Genomic DNA, 23,279 nt, shown 5'->3' on the forward strand with positions numbered 1-23,279 from the left:
TTCTTCTTCTCAGCTGAAACATTGTATTATTGTTCCATAATTCTACATAAGAGGGAAAGGGGGCAGCAGTCTGGTTAGAGCTGGAGAAGGGGAGTACCTAGGGAACTTGCCTCAAGGCTGCATTTGCATAGCAAACACACTGTCTTTACTTAGATTAAGTGTAGATCAATAAAAAAGTCAATGTTTTCTTAAAATGCTTTTATTTGTACTTCCTATAAGATTAAGAGAACATCATCTGTCCATAAAAATACAATTTGGAGGGGTGCCTGGGTGGCTCAGTCAGTTAAGTGTCTGACTTTGGCTCAGGTCGTGATCTCAGTTTGTGAGTTCAAGCCCCGCATTGGGCTCTGTACTGACAGCTCAGAACCTGGAGCCTGCTTCAGATTTTGTGTCTCCCTCTCGCCTTCTGCTGCTTCCCACTTGTTCTCTCTCTCTCTCTCTCTCTCTCTCTCTCTCTCTCTCTCTCAAAATAAACATTAAATATATGTATACATTTATATTTTTATATTTATAATTTATATATTTATAATTTGGAGTGTCTTGGGGGAAGCAGCAAACAATTCCAAAGAGGTTGGAGAGGTAGACAAGGACTAGAGATTTTTAAAATTTTATCTTGAAGGTGATGAGGGTCTATCTGCATCTTTTCAGCAGGGGTGTGACATGATCAGACTTACAGGATTAGATGAAGAGAAACTAAAGACTGAAAAGTCAGTACAAAATAATTATTATAGCTAACATTTATTGAACATTTAATGTGTGACAGGTATTATTCTAAGGGCTTTCCATTTTAGTGCTTTATGTATATTAATTCACTTAGTCCTTGCAACTACCCAATGTACTGTCATACCCACTTTAAAGATGAGGAAACAAAGGCACAGAGAAGTGACTCATTCAAGAATTACAAAGGTAGTAAGTGGTAGAGATAAGATTAAAACCCAGAGAGTCCAGGGGCGCCTAGGTGGCTCAGCCAGTTAGGCGTCCAGCAGTTCGTTCTGGCTCAGGTCATGATCTTGAGGTTCCTGGGATCGGGCTCTGTACAGGCAGCACAGAATCTGCTTGGGATTCTGCTTGGGAGTCTCTGGCTCTCCCTCTCTCTCTGCCCCTCCCCCACGCATGCTGCGTATCTCTCAAACAAATAAAGTTAAAGAAAACCCAGAGAGTCCAGTTCATAGCTCATGCTCTTCATCAGTATGCTATAATGTTCTCCTTTAGCAGTTAATGGCAGTACCACAGGGTTGAAATTGCAAGGGTGTAATGGATGATGATGGAAAGGTTCAAGAGGGAGATTGGGAATGTAAATCCAATGTGAGGAGCAGCTATGAAGCATAGAGAGGAATCAAAGATAACTCTGACTTCTGACTTGACCAACTAGTAAGGGATGGTGCCAAATATGGAACTCTGGTGGAAAAGATAGAAATTATTGGACACCTCATGTTTGATGTGTCTGTGGGACAAAAGGACTGCCAGGAGGCAATCAGAGATAGTAGTCTGGAGCTAGACTGGAGCAAGAATGAGATCTGAGCTAGAGATAGAGATTTTAGAGTTCTCATACAAGTGTTAAAGGCTTAAGGAGAGCATGTAGAATAGACAGGCTGAGAGCAGAGCCTGGGGAGAGCAGAGCCATCATCATTTAGGGAATAAGTACAGGAAAAGTATCCAGCAGAGAAGACTGACAGAGGTGGCCATAAAGCTAAGATGCTAGGAGAGAGCCGTGTCATGCAAGCCCAGGAAGGAATTTCAACAACGACAAATTTATCTTTAATGCCACTAGAAAGTCAGTCCTGTGAAGCCATGGAACATGTCTGTTTTGTGCACCAATGTACCCTCGAGCCTAGAGGCCTGGCACATGGTAAATGGTCAAAAACATGAACTGAATATGAGTAAGAAAAGAAACCAACAGTACCAAATACCACACAAAGTTCTGGGAAGAAAAAGACTGAGAAGTCACCATTTTATTTAGCAACCTAGGGTGTGACAATCTTGTTCAGAGCGGTTTCAGTGTACTAGCGGGGTGAAAGCAAAATGGAAGTGGCGTAAAATAGACAGCAAGAATGTTTTCGTATACGACTTTTCTACTTTTTTATTTAAAAAATTCTTAATAGTTGACAGGAGGTGAGGAAGTTGCAGCCACCGGTCCAGCCGATTCTTGGAGGAACCTTCGTTACGCAGGGAAGGAGGAACCTGGAGCTGCAATTACAAGGGGGCACGAGACGAAAGGGCGTTTTTTCTTAGCAGGGGAGGAAATTTGCTCCGTCCACCGCTCAATCTCCGGGACCTAGCACATGCTGGAGACCTCACGGGCCCTCGATAAAGCCTCGAGCTGCCCGGCGGCGGGCTCGCAGGACGCTGCGGAACACGGGTGGGCGCTGGAGCCTTTCCTTTCGGATCAGGTGGCGACAACCAAGGCTCAGCCGGTCCCAGGCAGCGCAGCGCCCTCGCCCTAAGCTCATCCACCTTGGACCGAGCGGGAAGCAGGAACCCGAGCGCGGACACCGGCGCTCGCCGGAGAGGACGGCGGGCGGGGGACGGGACAGGAGGCAAAGCTCCGCCCGGTGACAGGCTTTCCTCTCCAGCCTCCCCGTTTCCCGCAGGCCACCCCCCCAGGCGTCTCCGGTTCCCCGCACGCCTTGGGGTGGAGCGGAAGTGACGCGACGCGCAGCGCATGATTGGCGGAAGCAGAAATTGCTTTGCGGCCGGCACGGAAATTGCTTTTCTTTCGGCTTCCGTTCCTGGTCCATGTGAGAGAGACAGGGTACCGAGATGAGCGCGGCCGGGGTTGCGGAAAGGTGAGGTGTGAAGACTGGAACGGGAGTTGTGGGTGTCGTTGGGCGCCAGGTTCCCCGGCTTCTGCTAAGTGGGAGTTGTCTTTTAACAGACAACAGTTGTTCCTCTTCCAAGACCTCACCATTCATTACGATTTTCACGGTAGCATCCGTGAAAAGTCCTTTTAATTTCATTTAATTCGCTCCCTCCGCTCCGCAGCTTTTTAGCCTCATCCCTGTTGGTCCTGATGTGGCCTGTCCCTGTCCAGCTAATTTGTTGTACTTTACTCGTCACGTGACTCCTTTTTCTGCTGCTGCCGCTGGGGCACGGGGAGTGCCTGCGTTATAAATACCCCTTATTCTGGGAACCTTTGCTGATAGGAGTCATTTTCTCCTCTGATGCTTCATTCCCCCCGATAGTGTCACTAAATATAATCCGTTTAGTAAAGGTTGCCTTGTAAAGATTGGTATATACTGTTAGGTACTAATAGAGTCTGTAATTTGGTTCAGGGTACCAGTCTCCTTAGTTAAGCATCTACTTTGCCGAGGAAGCCCCAGGGAAAATAGCTTACTTGGCTGCTTTCGTCCAATTCCCTCTTTCCCCATTTCTGGGAACAAGTGATCAACTTGTCACTTTTGAGTAAGTTGCACCTATAAAGGTGTCTTCCGTGTGGAGGATGCTTAGGAATATTAATGGTGAAACTGCCTCAAGGGCCAGCAACAGTGTCTTCTGTCACCTTACCTAGAGTCTGACATTTTTACAGCCTCCCGGATGCCCGTGGAAAATGCAATACCAATCACTGAAGAGGGTTACCTCTTTTTCATTTCATGCACTTCTATAGGGGTATCACCACCCAGTGCTCACCCCTTGGGGTTGATGCCTGACTTCAGGCTAAATTTAATGTCTTGACAAATTTCCAAAGATGCCCATGCTGTTTGCTTTGTGCCTCTTCCAGGGAACAGGGCTGTTCTGTGCTTAAAAACTGAAGTTATGTTCTGGAGATTGTTTTAATAGAAGTTATTTCAATTGATAATATTTCTCTTTTGTCTCCTTTAACAGCCTTCTGGCTTTAAGCCAACAGGAAGAATTAGAGGATTTGCCCAAAGACTACCCCTTGAGCCCCAGTGAAGATGAGGTGGGTGGCAACTGCTATACTGCCTTCTCTGGTACCCCTTCTGCCTGGCAATTAGGATAGACAGCACTTTCCTGGAAAGAAAAATTATGGCAACATTGTTTATATTTGTTATGGTGTTGCAAATAAGTTACAAAGTAATATAGTATCTCATGTATAAGTTACTGTATTAAGTACTGTGGAAATTGAAAGACTATAAGATACACTGTTTCCAAGTTGCCCAAGTATAGCTGAGTGTATAAGAACAAAACACATGATCTTCATTATATGATTTCCATATTTCCCAAGTTTGGATTTTTATAGAGTTACGTAATTATGAATCTTCCTCCACTTAAGATGGGATTACATCCTGATAAACCCATCATAGATTGAAAATATCATAAGTGGAAAATACATTCAATGCACCTAACTACTGAACATCATAGCTTAGTTTAGTCTACCTTAAATTTGCTCTGAACACTTACATTAATCTACAATTGGGCAAAATCCTCTAACACAAAGTCTGTTTTATAATAAATGTGTGGAATATCTTATGTAATTCCTTGACTACTGAAAATAAAAACTAGAATGGTTGTATGGGTACAGAATGGTTCTAAGTGTATTAGTTATTTACCCCTATGATCATGTGGTTGACCAGGAGGTGCAGCTCGCTGCCACCAGCCAGCATCCCAAGAATCATATCACATATTGCTAGCCTGGAAAAGATCAAAATTTAAATTTGAAATACAGTTTCTACTGAATGTGTGTCACTTTCTCGCCATCATAACGTCAAAAAATCATAAGTCAAACAAACCATCATACGTAACAGACTGTGTCTGACTAAAATACACATAGTTAAGCTGACTCTCCAACAGATTCTATAGGAATTCTAACTGTTTATTCTCTTGACAAAACTACTTACATTGTGGGGGTTTTTGACATTAATGTTTCTGTGTCAGATCATACTATATATTCCATACAGAAACATTCTCATAGCACTTTTCTTCTCAAGACTGATTAAGACAGAAGCATGACATTAGCTACAGATCACTATGCACTGTGGTCCTCATAATGAGGGAGTCTGGCTTTTGAAGCAGTTCTTTGTTTCAGCTTGAATGCCTGCACACTAGACCTCACCTGATTCCCCAGTTCTCCACTGACCAAAATAGCAAAAAATTTTATATGGGCCTCAATTTCCATGCTGTCTTTTCCTTTTCATTATTGTTCTGATGGTTTTTCCTTTACTGTCTCTAGGAGGACATTGATGGAGAGAGAAAGCATCAAAAGCTTCTGGAAGCAATCAGTTCCCTTGATGGAAACAATAGGTAACATTCCCATCTGTTTGGACAGGCTATAACTAGCTGCTTCCATGAGACAGATCTGCAGCTAACATTTACTGAGTACTGGGGTGCCTGGCTGGCTCAGTCAGTAGAGCATGTGAATCTTGATCTCAAGGTTGTAGGTTTGAGCCCCATGTTGGGTGTAGAGATTACATAAAAAGTAAAAAAAAAAAAAAAAAAAAAAACATTTATTGAGTGCCTAAGACAATGAAGACACAAGTGTCAGCATCATTATTAAGAGCACATACTTTGAAGACAGACCGTGTAGGCAAATTTTTATCCTCTCTACACCTCAACTCTTCAAATAGAAAATAAGATTAATAATATTACCTACATCAGAGGGCCATCATGACATTTAAATGAGTTAATAAATGTAAAGATCTTAAGCCAATGCCCAGCATACAGTAACCATGATGTAATTATTAGTGGTTATTGTGTTAGGCCTTTGTGCATTTTAATTCTTAATCCAAACTTACAGTCTTTTGAAGCATTGACTAGGCACTACTTATTGCCATTAGAGAAGGTAATTGACTTGCCCCAAAGTCACTTTGCTCATAAGTGACAGGTCCAGGATTCAGATCCAGGTGTGTTTGAATCCAAGTCCCAGTACCTTTTCCATTATGCCTATCTAATATTGCCTTGTGTTTTTGAAGGGCTGAGTCTACACTAACAGATGGTTAGGGGCACCTGGCTGGCTCAGTTGGTAGGGCATCTGATTTTTGATTCCAGGGTCATGAGTTCAAGTCCCACATTGATCGTGGAACCTACTTAAAAAAAGAGATGGTGGGGCGCCTGGATGGCTCAGTTGTCGGTTAAGCGGCCAACTTCGGCTCAGGTCATGATCTCACAGTTTGCGAGTTTGAACCCCACGTCAGCTCTGTGCTGACAGCTCAGAGCCTGGAGCCTGTTTCAGATTCTGTGTCTCCCTCTCTCTCTGACCCTCCCCTGTTCATGCTCTGTCTCTCCCTGTCTCAAAAATAAATAAAACATTAAAAAACAAAAAAGAGATGGTTAGACTACGTAGTCCAAGATAGGAACAGATTTCCTGGTTTCTTTGTGACAAAACCTGATTCTAAAACAGAAATACATGAAACCAAAGCCTTCTTTGAAGAGAGAAGTGTTTGTTCTCCAGAAAAATGTGTTCATTCCTACTATATTCTGCTTTGCCTAATTTCAGGTGGAAATTGGCTGAGAGATCTGAGGCTAGTCTGAAGGTTTCAGAGTTCAATGTCACTTCTGAAGGTAAGTTAACAAAGGAAGTAATCAGTATATGGAGCTTGTAGAGTTACAAAAGCATCATGGTTGCTTCACCCCCACCGCCTGGAACTGTTTTTGATGTGGTTAATGGATCATACCATAAATACTTACCTGTGAGTGGGTGAATATAGGTAGTCAGATCCCCGTGAGTTTCTTCCAATTCTAGAAGAAAGCCCTAAAGGCTACAGTCAAGGTCTCCCACTGATGAGCTACTTCTAGGATATAGGGACATGAATGAAGACAGATGCTTCATGGTTTCATTTTTATTTCAGTTCTTACAGTACTTTGAGTTGGGACAGGCAGATAATCTGCCGGAGTTCAGAGAAATCAAGTTACTTACTCAAGGGCCTTCACCTACTGTAGTGTTTCTCAACCCATTTCCTTTATTGTTCCCTGAGAAACCTTTTTTTGGACATTTGTTTTTGATTGCCTCCCTCCCTCCCCACTCCCATCCCCACTCCCACAACAAGGAAATCAAATACTAAGGAATAAGATTTTGGTGAATAGGGTTGAGCTTTAGAGGAACACAAAACTTGAAAATATCTAAGATTTTTTTTTCACCACTCTCCTGCCTCCAGAACCAATTTTCATCCCTTGGGTGGGCAAGTAATACCTCCCCTAATGTGAATGAGTGATCTGGTAAATTGCAGAGTTGGGATTTTAACCTGAAACCAAGTCTAGATGCCTTATCACCATATCCACAGTTTAGGCAGCTCTAATGAGTTCTGTGCTTCTAGTAACCACTAATGTAACCCCTCAGAACAAATAACAATGTATTCTTCAATCTTACTCATTCAACAAATACTTAATATGTTTCTACTATGTATTAGTTTCAAGGCAGTGTAGATACTGGGGCTACTATGAAGAATAAGACAGGAGACCCGCTTCCTGGGGTTTACCATGCTAGGGGGAGAGCAAGTGGGGAGACAGTGAAGTGACTGACTGGCTGCTTCAGTTTGGCTGGGCCGTGTCCTTTAGAATGATGTAATTCCAAATATCAAAGGAAGCCACTGGAGGATTTTCAGCAGAATCCTGACCTGCCGTGATTGACAGTTTGAAAATCTAACTGGCTGCTGTGTGAAGAATGAAGGGCAGTAAGGCAGAAGTGGAAGCAGAACGACCAAGAGAAAAGCAAATGACTTTAAAATAAATCATTTTCTCCTCTCTTCCATCCTCTAACACATATGGGAATGTAGAATGATGGTGTCACTATGGCTGGCAGTTAAAGAGAATTCTTCCTGCTTCCCTGCACATCTGCCTGCCTACCAGCATTTTCTATGGAGGCATCTCCCTATGGTATATTGAGATTTTTGCCTCCTTTCTCGGTCTGACCAGAAAGTTTGGCCTTTCTGCAGGATCAGGAGAAAAGCTAGTCCTTTCAGATCTACTTGGGCCTGTTAAAACTTCATCCTCATTGGCTGCTGTGAAAAAGCAACTGAATAGAGTCAAATCAAAGAAGACTGTGGAGTTACCTCTTAACAAAGAAGAGGTTGAGCGGGTGAGTTATAGAAAAAGTGGTCCATTAAGGGGAAGAAATTGGACTGACAAGGAAAAATAGGGTAAGAAGGGAAGGAGGGGAAAAGCCTGACAAATGGGGGGAGGGCAAATCGTGATTGCCACAGAAAAGATTAAAACAAATCTCAGGGAAAATGCATCCTGAGGAGTAAGCAAGAGCTAGTCTCTAGCATGCTGTTTCTTAGGCTAAGAAACATTGACTCCTAATTCTCTGCTGGTCCTTTGAGTTCAACGCTTAATTTCATGGCTCTTTCCTTTTGTGTACTTTGCTTCAGATCCACAGAGAAGTGGCATTCAATAAAACCTCACAAGCCCTCTCCAAATGGGATCCCATCGTTGTGAAGAACCGGCAAGCAGAGCAGCTGGTTTTTCCCCTGAAGAAAGAGCAGTCAGCCTTCGCTCCCATCGAACATGTGCTCAGCAGCTGGAAGGTGAGCGCACACAAGGAGCTGCACCTGGGCGGGTGAGGGTGCACTGCCTGCCATCCATGTGACTGGGGCCTCATAGGCCAAAATCCCAGCTGCGGTCTCTTCGTGTCACAGGCAAGGAAGGGGGAGGGGGGTAGTAGAACTCATTGTCAGTCACGGAATAGTCAGAATAGCTCTGTAGTCACCCTTCAGCCATTTGTAGCACACAGCATGTGGTTATTTTCATGTTTTTGTGTGAAAACGTGATTGCCGGTAGCGAGGGAACATGATGTTTTCTTTTTCACACCCCAGTTTTAAAAAAGGGTTTTTTTTTTATTTTTTTTAAGTTTATTTATTTATTTTGAGAGAGAGTGAGAGCAAGCACATGTGCAGGGTGAGGGGCGGAGAGAGAGAATCCCAAGCAGGTTCCACATTGTCAGTGCAGAGCCTGATGCGGGGCTTGAACTCATGAGCCGTGAAAGCATGACCTGAGCCAGGATCAAGAGTTAGACGTTTAACCAACTGAGCCACCCAGGTGCCTCTAGAAAGCTTTTAAAGCCACATTCTGACCTGGGGAAAATCAGGAAATCAGGAGCTCAGCAGCATTAATGAGCCTTGGTAGGACTATGTATGAGCAGTAGAACCAAAGTTTGCTTGTAAAGGAATCCCACAATAAAATGTAACGTATTGTGAATAATGACAAGAATCTTAGCAAATAACTCATTATGATCAAGCTGCAGAAAATAAAAAAGATATCTTAGAGCTGGGTTGTCCAAACACTGATCTTTGGCAAATTTTTTATGCGTCTGAAGCAAAAGAATAATGGTGAGAGTAGCGGATGTAAGTTTAGCAGCTCTTCTTTATTATGAAGTTATCTTTTCCATTTTAATAGTGTTGAAATAGCTTTTCTTTAGGAAATGATACCAGTAGTAAATGATGGGACTGGGGGTGGAACAGTAGTTATGGCCTCGTTGGTAATCCTATGTTGGTCCCCAAAGTCTCAACTTTTATTCTGTGAACAACTTCGGTACAATTATTTTCTTTTCCAATACACTGTTGGTTATGGAGTCTATAATGGGGCATTTTGTTTTAAGTAGGAATAGTCAAAAACAGCAGTGCCCAAAACATGGATAGATGCCCTGTTTATGTTTCCTTCTCTGCTTTCTAAGAATCCAGAAATAATAGTGTTCTATGTGTCGGGAAGTTGAGCTAATTAAAGCTAATCAAAGTAAACATGGCTTGCTGCCATAGCTAAACATTGAGCAAGTTGTTGCTTATTACGGGGATAAGCTCTGTTTCTCATATTGTTGTTGAAGTCACTACCATTCTCTTTCTAGGATGCTTCCTTTTCCACATGAAAAAGAGATCAGGTTTAAAGTGTGGCTGCGGGATAGAAGGGAGACTTTAGGAAAAAAATAAGAGGTAATAACAATTTGCAGGATTCAAAAATAAAAAGTATAGAAGATACAGAGTGAAAAGTCTGACCCTACCCCTATCCCCCATCCATGGTTTTTACCCCTGTACTCACTTAGAAGTAACCATTTTATAAGTTTTTTGTTGTTAACCTAAGAGTTTGCTATATTCGTGTTTACCTTGTTTTTTAAATTTATATATGTGTATATATATATATATATATATACACACATTTATATTTATACACACACACACACGTTTTTCAATGTCTATTTTGAGAGAGAGTGCACGTGCATGCGCAAGCAGAGAGGGGCAGAGAGAGTGGATCCCAAGCAGGTCCACGCTGTCAGAGCAGAGCCTGATGCAGGGTTCGAACCCAGAACTGCGAGATCATGACCTGAAATCAAGTTGAAATCAAGAGTTGGACACTTAACCAACTGAGCCACCCAGGCGCCCCACCTTGTTTTTTTTTGTTGTTGTTGTTGTTTTTAATCACAAAAGTAGTGCACTACTATGCATTGTTCTGCAAATGACAATGACAGTGTGATCTTAGAGATAGCTGGAAAATGCCTGGCTGGTTATTAAACATGAGATGGTGGAGGAGTAGCTTGCACTAAGAATGGCACAGCCTCTGCTTTCCAGAAACTCCCTGTGCAAGACTGAGTGGAGTGCCCCCACATGCTGTACATGAATCTACTGTACCATTTATTGGAAGATTCATTTTGAAGAAATTAGGCCAGAATGGCACACAGCAATAAGGAAACGATTGGTCAGAGGTTGCTTTCTGGCTAGCAGCTGCGCTGTCTTCTTACAGCTTAGAGAGTGCCAAGTACCAAGGACTCTGGAGATTAAGGATCCAAAAAGTCTACACTATCATTTGGCCCAGCTTCCTAAAATTCCATTTCACTCCAAGAAGATTTAAATGGGATAATGCATGAGAAAGCATTTGTAAACTGCGAAGTGCTAGAAATGATGTAAGGTAACTTCCCACCCTCTAGCAGCCTACACTAGCATTACCCAAAGTGTTCTCAAAAGTTTAGTTTTTCAGTATGCCCTCAAAAAGGTAGGGTTCCATTGCTAGAAAATGTTGTGTGCCCCTGCTGGAGATTAGCAGCTCATGATATATACTAGCCTTTTAAAGGTTATGAGAAGACACTAAAGAAACCCCTCTGACCTACTCTAGTCCAGAGTGTACAAACAAAAATCAAGTAAGTTTCATTTTGCACCTTAAAAAAATAAATCTTGTTAGCTGGTGAGGCACATGCTTTGGGAAGAGCTGGTCTCCACTGCTTCCTCCGTTCTCCCACCTTTTTCCCGACTACCCCACTGACTCTTCTCGAGGGCATTAGTGAGAGGCCTCTGAATCGCCAGATCCCAAGCCCTTTGAGTCTTCAGCCTATTTGACACTGTTGACACATCACATTGGTTAAAAAAAAAAAAAAAGCTCTCCTCCTTTGGCTCCTGTGGTGACATACTCCTGATTATTTTTTATGTATCCGACTGTTAGTTCTTATTATTACTCTATAAATTCCATGGCTTTTGGCTGTCACCTGTGTATGCTGCAGGTCACTCTCAACACCTTCTGAGCTCCAGTCCCATATTCCATGTGGCCAGTAGGCCTCACCTGGGTCTCCCATATGCACCTTAAACTTCACACAAAACAAAGTCATCTTGGCATTTTCCTTCCCCAGACTCCCAAACCCTGAGCTGCGACCTTCATTCTGTAAGTCAGTCAATGGCATAACTCCCTACCCCAGTCCCTCGGGTTGGAAACCTCAGCCATTTGATTCCTCTTCCTCTTCCTCCCTTTAACTGCTGCCCCTTCCCAGCCCACAGTGGTGTGCTGCTCCTGTAAACTCTGTCCGCAGTGGCTCTCAGACCCCTGGTTCCTCCTCTGATTTTCATTTTCGCCCATCATTGGGCACTTCACACATAACCCCTTACACAGTCACCAGAATTTTCTTTCCAAAACAAAACTGAGTGTCACTCTCCCACTTAAAGTCCTTCAAAAGGCTCTCTATTTATAGAACAAGACAGAAGGACCTAGCGTCTTGGCTACCCTGGACTACACATTTTCCCTTACATATCTCTCTTTTCCATAGATATGTTTTTATTTACCCTCATCTCCATTTGATTCCCCCCACCTTTACAGAGTTGTACTTAATGCCTCAAAGCCTAATTCAAAAAGTCCTTCCCTAAGCCCAACCCACCTCCTAATCAAAATAAATTCTTCACTTCCTTTCTGATTACTCCTATCATATAACTACCATGTAACCGATTACATTGCTAATGGTACATGCGTCTCTTCCCTCCGAAAGGCTGTGAGCTCTATGAGGACAGGAATGATCTTATTTGTGTATTCCTAGTGTCCTGCACAAGTGCCCGGAATGTAGCTCCAATCAATAAATGTTTGCAAAATTGAATTGGAAGGAGATTACAACATTGTATTATAAATCACTTTGTAGCCTGTGATTGATCACTACTGGCAAATACTAAAAATGAAAGAACATGCACCTTTACTATTCAGTAGAATAGGTTTATGGTTAAATCAATAGCACCGTGTAACGTGTGCTGATGTGTGTTTATGCATTTGTCCAGAAATTTGTAAGTTTAATGCCGACCATGATGTATATGGCTGTTGAAGAAAACCACATATAATATATGCACAAGGTTAGAAACTGGCTCTGTTGCCTACGGCTGTCTTTGTGCCTTGCCAAAGTGGACCGTGGCACAATTGGCCTGATTATTTTAGCCACCTACACAGTATCAGTCAAGCAGTAAACAGCATCTTTTGTTGACATATGGAGTAACTGGTTTAGAGTCCATTCATTCATATGTAGAGACTACCTAGCATGCAAAGTTAACTGTAAACTAAGGAATTGGAGCCAAAGTTAGAAAATGGCTAGAGTTAAATTTGAACTGTCAGGGAGCTAAGACCTAACCTCCCCTTTCTTCTAGAAATATTCTTTAAGGGAGGCTTATAGGAGTCTTAGATTCCTAACTATACAGTAATACGCACACATGCTTCAAATATACATAATACAGGGACCATTTTGTTTTGCCACTATCAAAACTGACAATTTGGTACTGCTGTTCTTCTGTCCTACCAGCATTTACCTTAAGGGCATCCTGCTTTGATGCTTAAGAGAATGGTATTCTGTTTTACATATTTTGGTAATCTGAACAGAGTGATCCCTTCAGTAATATTAAAGAGTAGGCTCATAATCCAGTTGCTGACGTTGTCTTAAATTGGAAGAAAATAAGGCTTTATCCTACACAGCTGAACAGTGAGACTGGAACCCCTTCTCTTGCTATAACAGCCAATCCTTTCCAGTTAGTGATTCCCATTATATTAATGTGTTGGGTTGTAGGATGGTCGTAGGATTGTAAACAGAGAGACTAGGAGCATGGTTTAAGACTGCGAATGTTATGTTACCTCCTTAAGGCAAGGACTCCCCTGGAGCAGGAAGTTTTTAACCTCCTCCATAAGAACAAGCAGCCAGTGACAGACCCTTTACTGACTCCCGTGGAAAAGGCCTCTCTCAAAGCCATGAACCTGGAAGAGGTAAGTGTAATAGGCCCTATTATACGCCCAGACTTGCTCTGTTCCTTCCAGCATTTGCCCTCAAGCCCAGGAGTCACTGTAAATGTCATTCATTATAGGCTAAGATGCGCCGAGCAGAGCTTCAGAGGGCCCGGGCCCTGCAGTCCTACTATGAGGCCAGGGCTCGAAGAGAAAAGAAAATCAAGAGCAAAAAGTAAGGAGGCCCCTATTGAACTGGCCGTGGATTCCCTGAAAGAAAGTAAAGTGGCTAATCATGGGTCCTTAGGAAAGAACCTTTGACCTAGTAACTGGGGTCATGTAGAAGAGGTCCCAAATAGGAATGACTAGGGTTTGTTTTTTTTTTTCTTCTCAGTTGAACCTCATAGTTTTGCCTGCTTCAGTAGTGCCCTCTCCTCTGGCTTTGCCTTTCAGTCTCGGTCTTGCTAAAAAGAGGACTGTTCAATTACTTTCTCTCCCTTCCAGGACATCACGGAGTGGTTCTGCAGAATGAGCTCTGAATTCTACAGCTGTTGAGGCCAGTAGGGCTTCCTTCCTGCCTTTTTGCCTCTTTGGAACTTCTTCTACTCTTGCCTTGTGCTCTAGAAGCAGAGGGGACTCTTTGCTCTGCAGAGGTGTGCCCCTGGGGGCTGCAGGGACTGAGAGGCTTGCCAGTCCTCTCAGGTCCCAAACTGGTTCCCTATAGTCAGCCAGCTCTGTGATGTCCATTCTAGCCCCTGCACAGGGAAACTCCTTGGGGAGCGGGAACACTTCTGTGTGTAGCATCAGTGTTTCAGCTGAGTCTCTGCCCTCTTACCCTGTAGGTATCGTAAGGTTCTGAAGAAAGGAAAGGCCAAGAAAGCCCTAAAAGAGTTTGAGAAGCTGCAGAAGGAGAATCCTACTGCAGCACTGGAAGAATTAGAAAAAATCGAAAAGGCCAGAATGATGGTGAGGCTGCCTCTTGCCCCTACCCCTTGAACCGGCTTTCCCCCAAAAGTGGTAAGGATCTCACTGTGCCCTTTCTTTCCAGGAGCGAATGAGCCTTAAGCACCAGAACAGTGGGAAATGGGCAAAGTCAAAGGCAATTATGGCCAAATACGACCTGGAGGTAAGAGACCATCAGGGTGAGAGAAGAAATGGAATTGGAGGACAGAAAGGAAAATCAGTCCATAAGGATGCTAGCAGAAGCAGAGTTGGGGAAGAGCCCTGAGGAAGAATGGAAAACCAGGATTCTGAAAAGGCATCAGAAAATCTCTAAGGCAGAGAGGAAAAGAACCAGAAACAAGGTGGAAAAGGAGAGATGAAAGGGAAACAGCATTGAAGGCAAGTCCAGTTAAAGGGTAGAGGAGCGTTGTGGTTTTGTTTTGTTTTTTTTTTTACCTTGTTTCATATGTTGATTTCCTTGAGGACAAAGACTTTGTCTCCCATTTGATTCCATAGCCATTAACACAGTGGTATAGGTGCAGTTTAAACAGGCATCGGTAAGAAACACTTAAGTCAAATTGAGAGGAGGTAGCTTTAAGAAATGGACCAGGAGAGGTGTTGTTGCAGTCACTTAATGACAAGGCACTCGTGTTGTGACTCCTTCCTCCAGGCTCGCCAGGCTATGCAGGAACAATTGGCCAGGAACAAAGAACTGACGCAGAAACTCCAGGCAGCCTCTGAGAGTGAGGAAGAGGAGGGAGATGTGGAGGAAGAGGGTGAACTCCTTGTCCCTGATGCAGTGAATGAGATCCAGATGGATGCAGATGGACCGAACCCCTGGATGCTCAGGAATCACTCCAGCGGCACAAAAGAGGCCAGAATCCAGGACCCTGAGCAACTTCCAGAGCCTGTGGCCCATGAGACTCCTGAAAGTGAGGAAGAGGAAAGACCAGGGGCAGAGGAAGAAATTTTGCTGAACGAATTTGAGGAAAGGCGATCACTTAGGAAAAAGGCTGAGCTCAACCAGGACACCAAGCCGGTGAGCAGACAAGAGCCAAAAGGTGAGTTATGGTGGACTAAAATGGAGAACTGCCCAGGGCTAGTGCCGTGGGTGGGCTGCGAGAGGAAAAGTGTCCATGCACACGTGCTGCACAGTGATTAGGCCCTGGGTACCTTCCACAGAATGCCATGGGTCCCTGAAGAGAAGATTGATACGTAGTAACTCTTTTTCTTCAAAGACATTTAACACACAGTCATCTGCATGGCTGTACAATGTGTGTTCGGACATGTTTTCTGCTTTTGAGAGCCTATAGTCGTCAGAAAAAACTGCCCCATCCTTGAAGGGCAGGAGTTAACAAACCCGAGAGAACTGCCTGTGGTAGGATGGCAAGTCTGAGAGGCCGTTCATTCCCACAGACACAGGTGGATTTTGAGGCATTATGAAATTTCTTCAAATTACTGCCAAGTTTTCTGTTGTTTGTAAAGTAGGAGTGGCATTTTTAGCACTTCATAATGTTGGTTGGTATGTGCCGATACGGGGTGAGACTTTCTTGACAGGAACGAATGACTCCACAAACTACATGGTAAATTAGAATTGTCACCCAATGCTCAGATTCAGTTTGTATATTATATTTTGTGTTATCTTAAGGAGATTTTACATTAACAACCTTAACACCCTTGAGACAGGTCAGAAAGCTCCCGTCTTGGCAAGAAAGTCCGCTTAGGAAACTGCATTCAGAAATCACTTGGCTTTCTGGACAGATTCTTGGGTCTGATTTTATTTCCTGTAAGAATAATGCATTCAGATGATGGCAAGAATCTGTTTTTCCATGAAAAAAAATTGTTTCTAAAGAGCTGTCATTTAGAGTGTGTTGCAGGCCCTTTACTTTGGGTTCTCAGAGAGTTCTGGGATTAATAGTTGCAAGCAGTCACTTCCAAGAGGACTTTGGAAAGCCGCCCTGCAGGCTGAGATTGTGTGGCAGTCCTTACAGGACCACAGAACAGCAGCTGTGTTGTCCTAAGCCTCAAAAGATGGTCATCTAGCTAAATGTATTGAGCACTTGTTTGTGGTATGAAAGGTAGATTTGGATTTCCTTGGATGACAGATAAATAGAACATTCCCAAACCTTTAGGTTCAGGGAAACCATGTCCTAAAATAGTAGGAAGTTGTAGACCCCAAATAAAATGAGCAAGGACACTTGCTCCTTGAGGAATAAACATACATGTGCCCAAAGGCCATATTTAAGTAGCTTCTTAGAGTGGCTTTAAGCCAAAGCTAGAGAGCAGGATGAACTTGGGAATGGAGGCGACTCGAGTCAGTGCAAAAAAGAGTTTAGAAGTGTGTCGCTGCCATATTTCCCTCCAGGATCTCAGAAGCTAGTGGTATTGCTCACATGTTGCTTGTGACTGGAAAATGCCAAGCGACTTGACTTGGCCACAGCAGAGTGTGAAATGCTGCTTTAAGATAAACAGTGCTGGGGGTGCCTGGGTGGCTTAGTCAGTTAAGGGTCTGATTCGGTTTTGGCTCAGGTCATGATCTCACAGTTGTAAGATTGAGCCCCACATTGGGCTCTGCACTGAGTGTGGAGCTTGCTTGGGATTCTCTCTGTCCCTCTGCCCCTTTCCCCCACTCCTGTGCTCACTCTCTCTTTCTCTCTCTAAAGTAAAAAACAAAATAAAGATAAAAAAATGCTGGATTTGGTTTTTACAAATAGGAAATGACAGTGTAAATTACAAATAGTAAATCATCACATTTTTATAAATTGCAGTGAAGTTGCATTCCGAGACTACCTGTTAAAATGACTTTTTTAAAATTTTGAACTTGGGGCCGTCTCTCCAAGCAGGGTTTACTGTGTGCAGCAATGAAGCCACAGTTCCAGTTATGCAGTGAGTCACTGGCATAGCTGGGAATAGGACCCAGGACATCTGCTTCCAAATGTGCCACCTTTAACTACTAAACTCTATTGCCTGCTACTTAACAGGCAATGATTAGTGAACTCTCCAAGAGATCTAGTGAATGGAATCGTCTCTTCCCCATCATGCGTAGCCCTGTGAATGGGAGCACCTAAATGCTCATTGTTAAGTGTGCTCAGTAAATGCTCATTGACAAGGCAACTTCCAGCCTCCTTTTCTGACAGCTTTCATTTCTTCCCTCAGATTCTAGCAGCCAGGAGGTGCTGTCCGAATTGAGGGCACTGTCTCAGAAACTCAACAAGGAAAACCAGTCTGGGAAGCAGAAAGTGAGTTCAGCGAGGACAGTTTGGGTAGTCCAGAGAAAGGACCCTACTGAGGAAGAAGAGGAGCCCCTGTTGCTGCAGAGGCCGGAGAGAGCACAGACTGTGGAAGATCTAGAAGAGCTGGGCAAAGAGGGGTGTTTTCAAAATAAGGAGGTTCCCAGGTCTGTGTTAGAAGGGCAGCAGCTGGAGAGGAACCCAAATAATCATCCTGGTGCTCCCAAGGAAAAGAAAAAGAAGGAGCAAATGATTGATCTACAGAACCTCCTAACCATGAAATCTCCTTCTGTGAAGTCTTTGGCAGTGCCCATGACAATAGAGGAGCTGGTGAGCAGAGCCAGGGGCATGGGCTATTGTGGGGGATCACCGCTGGGGCAGGAAGTGTCCTTGCACAAGGAGTAGAATCAGTGAAGTTGTGTTGTGCTGGGGGCACATTTCAGTAGTGGAAAGGTCCAGAATAATATGGGGCCGGGCCAGTCCCAGTGACAGTTTAATAGATGCAAATATGTGAGTGCTGCTGAGATTCCCACATCTTAAATCCTGAGCCACCAAACCCTCCGTGGGGTGACTGTAAAACTGCCCTCAGAGGAAAGAGGGAGGCACTCAAAGCTCTGCTCAGATCCCAGGCAGGATGACTCAAAGGTATAGTTGTTGAGCTATTGCCAAGGTTTTGCTCTTATTCACTGGGATCTGAAATGGTCCAAGACTCCCTGGTTAACTAATTGAAACTGCTCCAGTGAGGAGCCCTGGTGCCTGGTGCCCGTCTTTTCAGGGATGTGAGCCGGAGGACACCCACGTTCTAGCCAGGCCACTTGGAGCTCCTCCTCCTAACGCAGGTCATTCCTTCCTCCATGCTGCAGCTTCCTTACTGTAAGCTTAAAATTATGTCTATGACAATGAGTTAGGGAGATTTACCCTAGAGAGAAGAAAATCAAAGTGTGATTGGCTAACCAATTCACTTATACTGCAAGACCATCATTGTTCAGCGCTTTTCCCCTAGGGGGCGCTAGAATGTCACGACCCAAAATTTAAACGTTCTTGCCAGGAACCATAGCTCTTCAGGCAAGCTGTAGCTCTCACTCTTATTTCTTCCCAGGAAGATGAAGAGGAGAGAGATCAAAAGCAGATGATAAAGGAAGCTTTTGCTGGAGATGATGTCATCAGAGACTTCTTAAAAGAGAAGAGGGAAGCTGTGGAGGCGAGTAAGCCAAAGGACGTGGACCTGACTCTGCCTGGCTGGGGCGAGTGGGGTGGTGTGGGCCTGAAGCCCAGTGCCAAGAAAAGACGCCGGTAAGAACAGGGAAGAAAGCCTGTCAGAAGTGCACCAGGTTCTCCCACTTCACCCTCCTGCGTCCTCCCTGCCCTTTTGACTAAGTCTTTAATGCTCTTAGTCAGACATCCCACTGTTCTGCTTTCCAGGTTTCTCATTAAAACCCCTGAGGGTCCTCCAAGAAAAGACAAGAATTTGCCAAATGTGATTATCAATGAGAAGCGAAATGTTCATGCAGCAGCTCATCAGGTGAGGGAGAGAGAAATTCTTTGCTGCCTCGCTCTCTTGCTTGGGAGAAATATTCTAGCACTCTGTGGTAAAGAGCGATGTGTGATCTTGACCACAGAATCAAAGCTGTTCTCTTTTTCACGGACTGGCTCTGAGATGAATAATTCCAGATTGATTTCTGCTGTTTTAATTTCTGACTGGGAAGAGGTTGAGGCTTAAATGGTAATCTCTGCAGCAGTGGTGAGGCCCCCAAATCAGGTTTTTCAGCTAGTACCCCAGATAATTCTGATGCAATTGGGTCTCACCAAACTAAGAATTACTGTTCTTCACACTTGTCTTTATAGTCAGGATAATGTTGAGAGGCTATAGGTTTGAGCTGCATCTTAAGAAAAAGAAGACAAACTGGTACTCATTCAGGACAGCGAATGGAATTAAAATTGTGTGTTATGACAAACCAGGGATATTTACCAAAGAGAAGCAAATTTGAGCATGATCATGGTCTGCAAGTACGTTGAAGGCCATCATGTGGAGTGCAGTCACATAAGGTAGCAGTTAGAGGGAAAGCAATGCATTCAGTTCAAGGAGAAACTTTGTGGGGCGCCTGGCTGGCTCAGTCGGTAGAGCATGCAGGTTTTGATGTCGGGGTCATGAGTTTGAGCCCCATGTTGGGCAAGGAGCCTACTTTAAAAAAAAAAAAAAAAAAGGAAAAAGCTTTCTGCCAGTCCAGAGGGAGAATGGGAACATGGGTAGAGGGGACTCAGGAATGAGATTGAACTCCATGACTTTTATGTTTCCTTCTGAAAGTCTGTGACCCTGAGATCTGTCCCCAGCCAGTACAATCTTGAAATGAGTTGTAGTTTTTCTTCTGAGAAAGAGGGGGAACTGTTTAATAAGTACAAAAGAGAGGTAAGAAATTATTGTTTCAGCAATACTCTACTGATCTTATTTTGCGAACCAATCCCTGCAGAAATGGAATCGTAACCACTGTAATCCCACTTGAAGATCTATAACCAGAAAATAGGCAATGAACAGGCAATTATGGGATAAATGAGAGAGAAAAAGCATGCTTCACCAGGCCAGGAAGGGCAGCATGGACCTCAGTAAAATCACCCCTCCCTGCTAGGAGCCTTGCCTTAAAAAAAAAAAAAATACAGTCACAGGAAACTGACAGTTTTCCAAGAATCTCCCTGATTTTCCTCATCTTTTTAATAAGCTATAGACTTCAGGTCTCAGCATGCAATAGAATACAGTGTGCTTGAAGCTGAAGGAAAAAAGAAAAGCCTCCCAAGACTGAATATTTTGCCCACGTGTTTTTTTTTTCTCTTGATTTACATGACATGCACAGATCTAGCCATCTACCCCAATAAGACATTCCCTCAACCTAGAGACCATCTGTGTCCTTCACCACCATCAGGACCCCCGGGCAGTACTCAGCTTCTCTTGAGTATTTCACTGAATATCTCCAGAGACTACTGTTCGTAACTTCCTGATTTTTCTCCTTATGTTTTTGTCCCTCTTCTCTAGCCCTCAGAGGTAGTGTTTAAGGATTATTTAAATGTCTAAAGTAGCACATTTGGAAGCTACTAAAGTAGCAAGTTTGGAATGGAGAATAGTACTAGGCAAGGAAAGGAACCCTGGGTTCTGTTCTCATTCACTGCTCATTTTACGCAATTTACTTGCATACATCACTTCCCCTCTCTAAGCCAAATTCTGGGACCAAGGAAGATGACCTTTGCCATTATCTAGGCCCTTCCAGCTCTGACGTTCTGTGATGCCAAAAGAGGATGAAGCTAACTGAGCATCACAGCCTGGTATAGTTCAGGATTCATGGCAAACCTTAAAACATAAATCCTGTTTATCAAGAAGAGATTGAGAGCTTGAAGAGGGTAGGAGGGCCACAACATTCCCAGGGACCCACAAATGTCCAGATGCTTCTTGCAGTCACAGCATTGTATAAGAAGACCCACTTAGGAACAGCAGCCCTGGAGCTAGTGTAGCGTTCCTACACTACAGGAATGGGGTCAGGGTGGTTTTTCAGTTCCTAGATCGTTGGGTAAGCCTTGGGGGCTGTCTAGTCCCAATTAGTCCCCTCCACTCCTAGATGTCCTCAAGCAGATTGGGACTTCTAAGGTTAGATTGGGCGCATTGGGATGCCTTGGCCTCTCAGTTGCTTCACTCACTGAAGCCATGTATACCTGTGGCCTGTGCCCCAAACTACCTGCCATTAGAGTTTACCAACTGCACCCCAGGTCTGGCTTGTGACAAGTCACTCTGCCTTCCTTTCCAGGTGCGGGTGCTTCCATATCCATTTACCCACCATCAGCAATTTGAAAGGACCATCCAGACCCCTATAGGATCTACATGGAACACCCAGAGGGCCTTCCAAAAGCTGACTATGCCCAAAGTTGTCACCAAGCCAGGGCACATCATTAAGCCTATAAAAGCAGAGGATGTGGGCTACCGGTCTTCCTCAAGGTCGGACCTCTCTGTTGTACAGAGAAATCCAAAACAACTCACTGTACGTCACAAAAAACAGCTGAAGAAAAACTCTATAGATTGAATTCCTGGAGGAATGATGTCTTGGTGCCCAGAACTAGGAGCCCCAACTGCTCCTCCATTATCCCAGTTTTATTCCAACCTGCAGGATCAATTCCAAGACTGGCTTAGCACACTGTGAGTGTAGTTGAGCTGTATTTTAGAAATAAATGCATTTTTATCTATTTAACTGGAGTGTATTCTGTGTTGTCACACGTCAGACAAGACACCTTTGGGTGCTCCCCATTGCATTTTTCCAGCCACACTTGTTAGGGAAGCCTCATTTTCTCACCAAGGATTATATAGTTAGTCCTAAAACAAAGTGGAGAGAAGTTACCATAGCCTATGATCTTAAATATATTATCAGACACAATCCACTATAAATAACCAATTGGAAGACTCAGGGATAGTAAATACTGTATACTCTTAACCTCTGAACCTAAATACAGCGTGCACAAACCGTCCGATGGGATTGTGTCCTGCATTGGCCCTAGGGTGGTGCTGAAGCTGGCTTCAACTTTAGTCACTACTATTTATTGTTTCTTTCCATGAAAGAGCCTCCAGGCTTGCAGGGGTTGCGTCTAGAGTAGTTGGCACTTTTGCCATTCTTAAGATGGTGAGTTTTTACCTTACCCTACAGATGAGGTAGATGAGCTTCCAGAAGTAAAGCTCTATTCCTTTACTTCCTAAGACCAACCTCTCACTGCAACTGCTATATGGCAATTCACATGGGCTTCTCAAGTCTGAGGCTGCCTGTCTTTAGTTGACAAATACATACATGGCAAGAGTCCCTGCAAACAAGATTGCTAACAAGGAATTGGAGAAACTTTCTCTGATTCCAAAAGGACATAACCACTACTGTGCTACACCTCCCAGCTTGGATGTGGGTCTCCCCTGCCCTTTTAGAGCAAGATGGGGGTGAATTTTTGCATGTCTACAGACCCCTCCGAGAATTTGATGGGAGTTATGAACTCACCTCAGAAAAATGCACACACATGTATACCATTTTACATACAGTTTGAGGAACTTTACAGACATTTGGAATCCCTGGGCTAATAGTTCTGCAACTCCACCGGTTTTACAATCCTCCCCCAAACCGGCACGACCCTGTCGTCCAAGCACAACTCTCCAGATCAGTCCCAAAATGTGTAGACCTCAAAGGTAACTAATCCCAGTGCCTTTATTTTATAGTGTGAAAGAATGCAGAGTATCCGGTGTTTCACATTAATGACTGAGTAGGCAGTAGGAACCTAGGCTAACTTAGAAGCCAAAAGCCACACCATAAATTTCTATGAAATGTCCAGGGGTAGCTGTGGGCCGTCACTTCCATTGCTTATCCCCTCAAGGGCCAGCCTGGGGCTGAGAAGGGAAATGAATACGTCGATCGGGTTTAGAGCCCAGGGGGATATTTTTAAATTATCCATTGGTTTGAGATTATCTGTGATCCACTTGCTGGTTGACGCTTAAGTAGCCAGTGGGGGCATGAGGGACCTGTGCCCACTCCTGCCTCCGTTTACAAGACCATAACCCTACGTTCACTCTTTGGCACACAAAGCTACCACCTCTGTCCCAGCCACCCCCCAAATTGAAGCGCCCAATCAAGTGCCCCCCCAGTAAACGGCCAATCCTCATCTACTTTCCCGGGACCCTCCTCAGCTCCGTGTACGGCCCGCGGCCCGGGAGTGATGCAAGCGACCCCATCGTTGAAAGGGGACGGCAGGCGCTGGAACGTGCTATAAACG

The 23,279-nt window shown here is 44.0% G+C and overlaps 1 protein-coding gene and 1 long non-coding RNA gene across 3 annotated transcripts in view; one reads left to right on the top strand and one right to left on the bottom strand.

The window, feature by feature from the left end:
• Positions 1–548: 548 nt before the first annotated feature.
• LOC123383371 overlaps positions 549–23,279 on the bottom strand; it is a 30,916-nt gene continuing 8,185 nt past the window's right edge. The window contains exon 3 of the long non-coding RNA XR_006593043.1: positions 549–2,187. This is a non-coding gene — a long non-coding RNA (uncharacterized LOC123383371). The remainder of the gene's footprint in view (positions 2,188–23,279) is intronic.
• UTP14A (UTP14A small subunit processome component) lies at positions 2,650–21,727 on the top strand. 2 transcript variants are annotated; one of them, XM_004000882.6, is made up of 15 exons: positions 2,652–2,786; positions 3,823–3,898; positions 5,129–5,199; positions 6,392–6,456; positions 7,827–7,969; positions 8,262–8,417; positions 13,252–13,371; positions 13,470–13,564; positions 14,172–14,295; positions 14,378–14,455; positions 14,942–15,332; positions 17,428–17,831; positions 18,601–18,794; positions 18,924–19,023; positions 21,290–21,727. In XM_004000882.6, exons 1-15 carry the CDS (start codon positions 2,761–2,763, stop codon positions 21,560–21,562), a joined length of 2,316 nt encoding a protein of 771 aa, XP_004000931.1. In that variant the 5' UTR covers positions 2,652–2,760; the 3' UTR covers positions 21,563–21,727. The 2 variants fall into 2 exon arrangements, with proteins under 2 accessions (XP_044906774.1, XP_004000931.1); XM_045050839.1 differs by lacking the exon at positions 18,924–19,023 and having other exon boundaries at positions 2,650–2,786; positions 21,290–21,371.

Source organism: Felis catus, chromosome X (genome assembly GCF_018350175.1).
Source record: "Felis catus isolate Fca126 chromosome X, F.catus_Fca126_mat1.0, whole genome shotgun sequence".
Classification (NCBI taxonomy): domain Eukaryota; kingdom Metazoa; phylum Chordata; class Mammalia; order Carnivora; family Felidae; genus Felis; species Felis catus.

Coding starts and splice junctions, on each gene's coding strand:
- UTP14A (XM_004000882.6), top strand. CDS start 2,761: ATGAGCGCGGCCGGGGTTGCGGAAAG. Junction 17,832..18,600: donor CCATGACAATAGAGGAGCTG/GTGAGCAGAGCC, acceptor ATTTCTTCCCAG/GAAGATGAAGAGGAGAGAGA. Junction 19,024..21,289: donor TTCATGCAGCAGCTCATCAG/GTGAGGGAGAGA, acceptor CTTCCTTTCCAG/GTGCGGGTGCTTCCATATCC.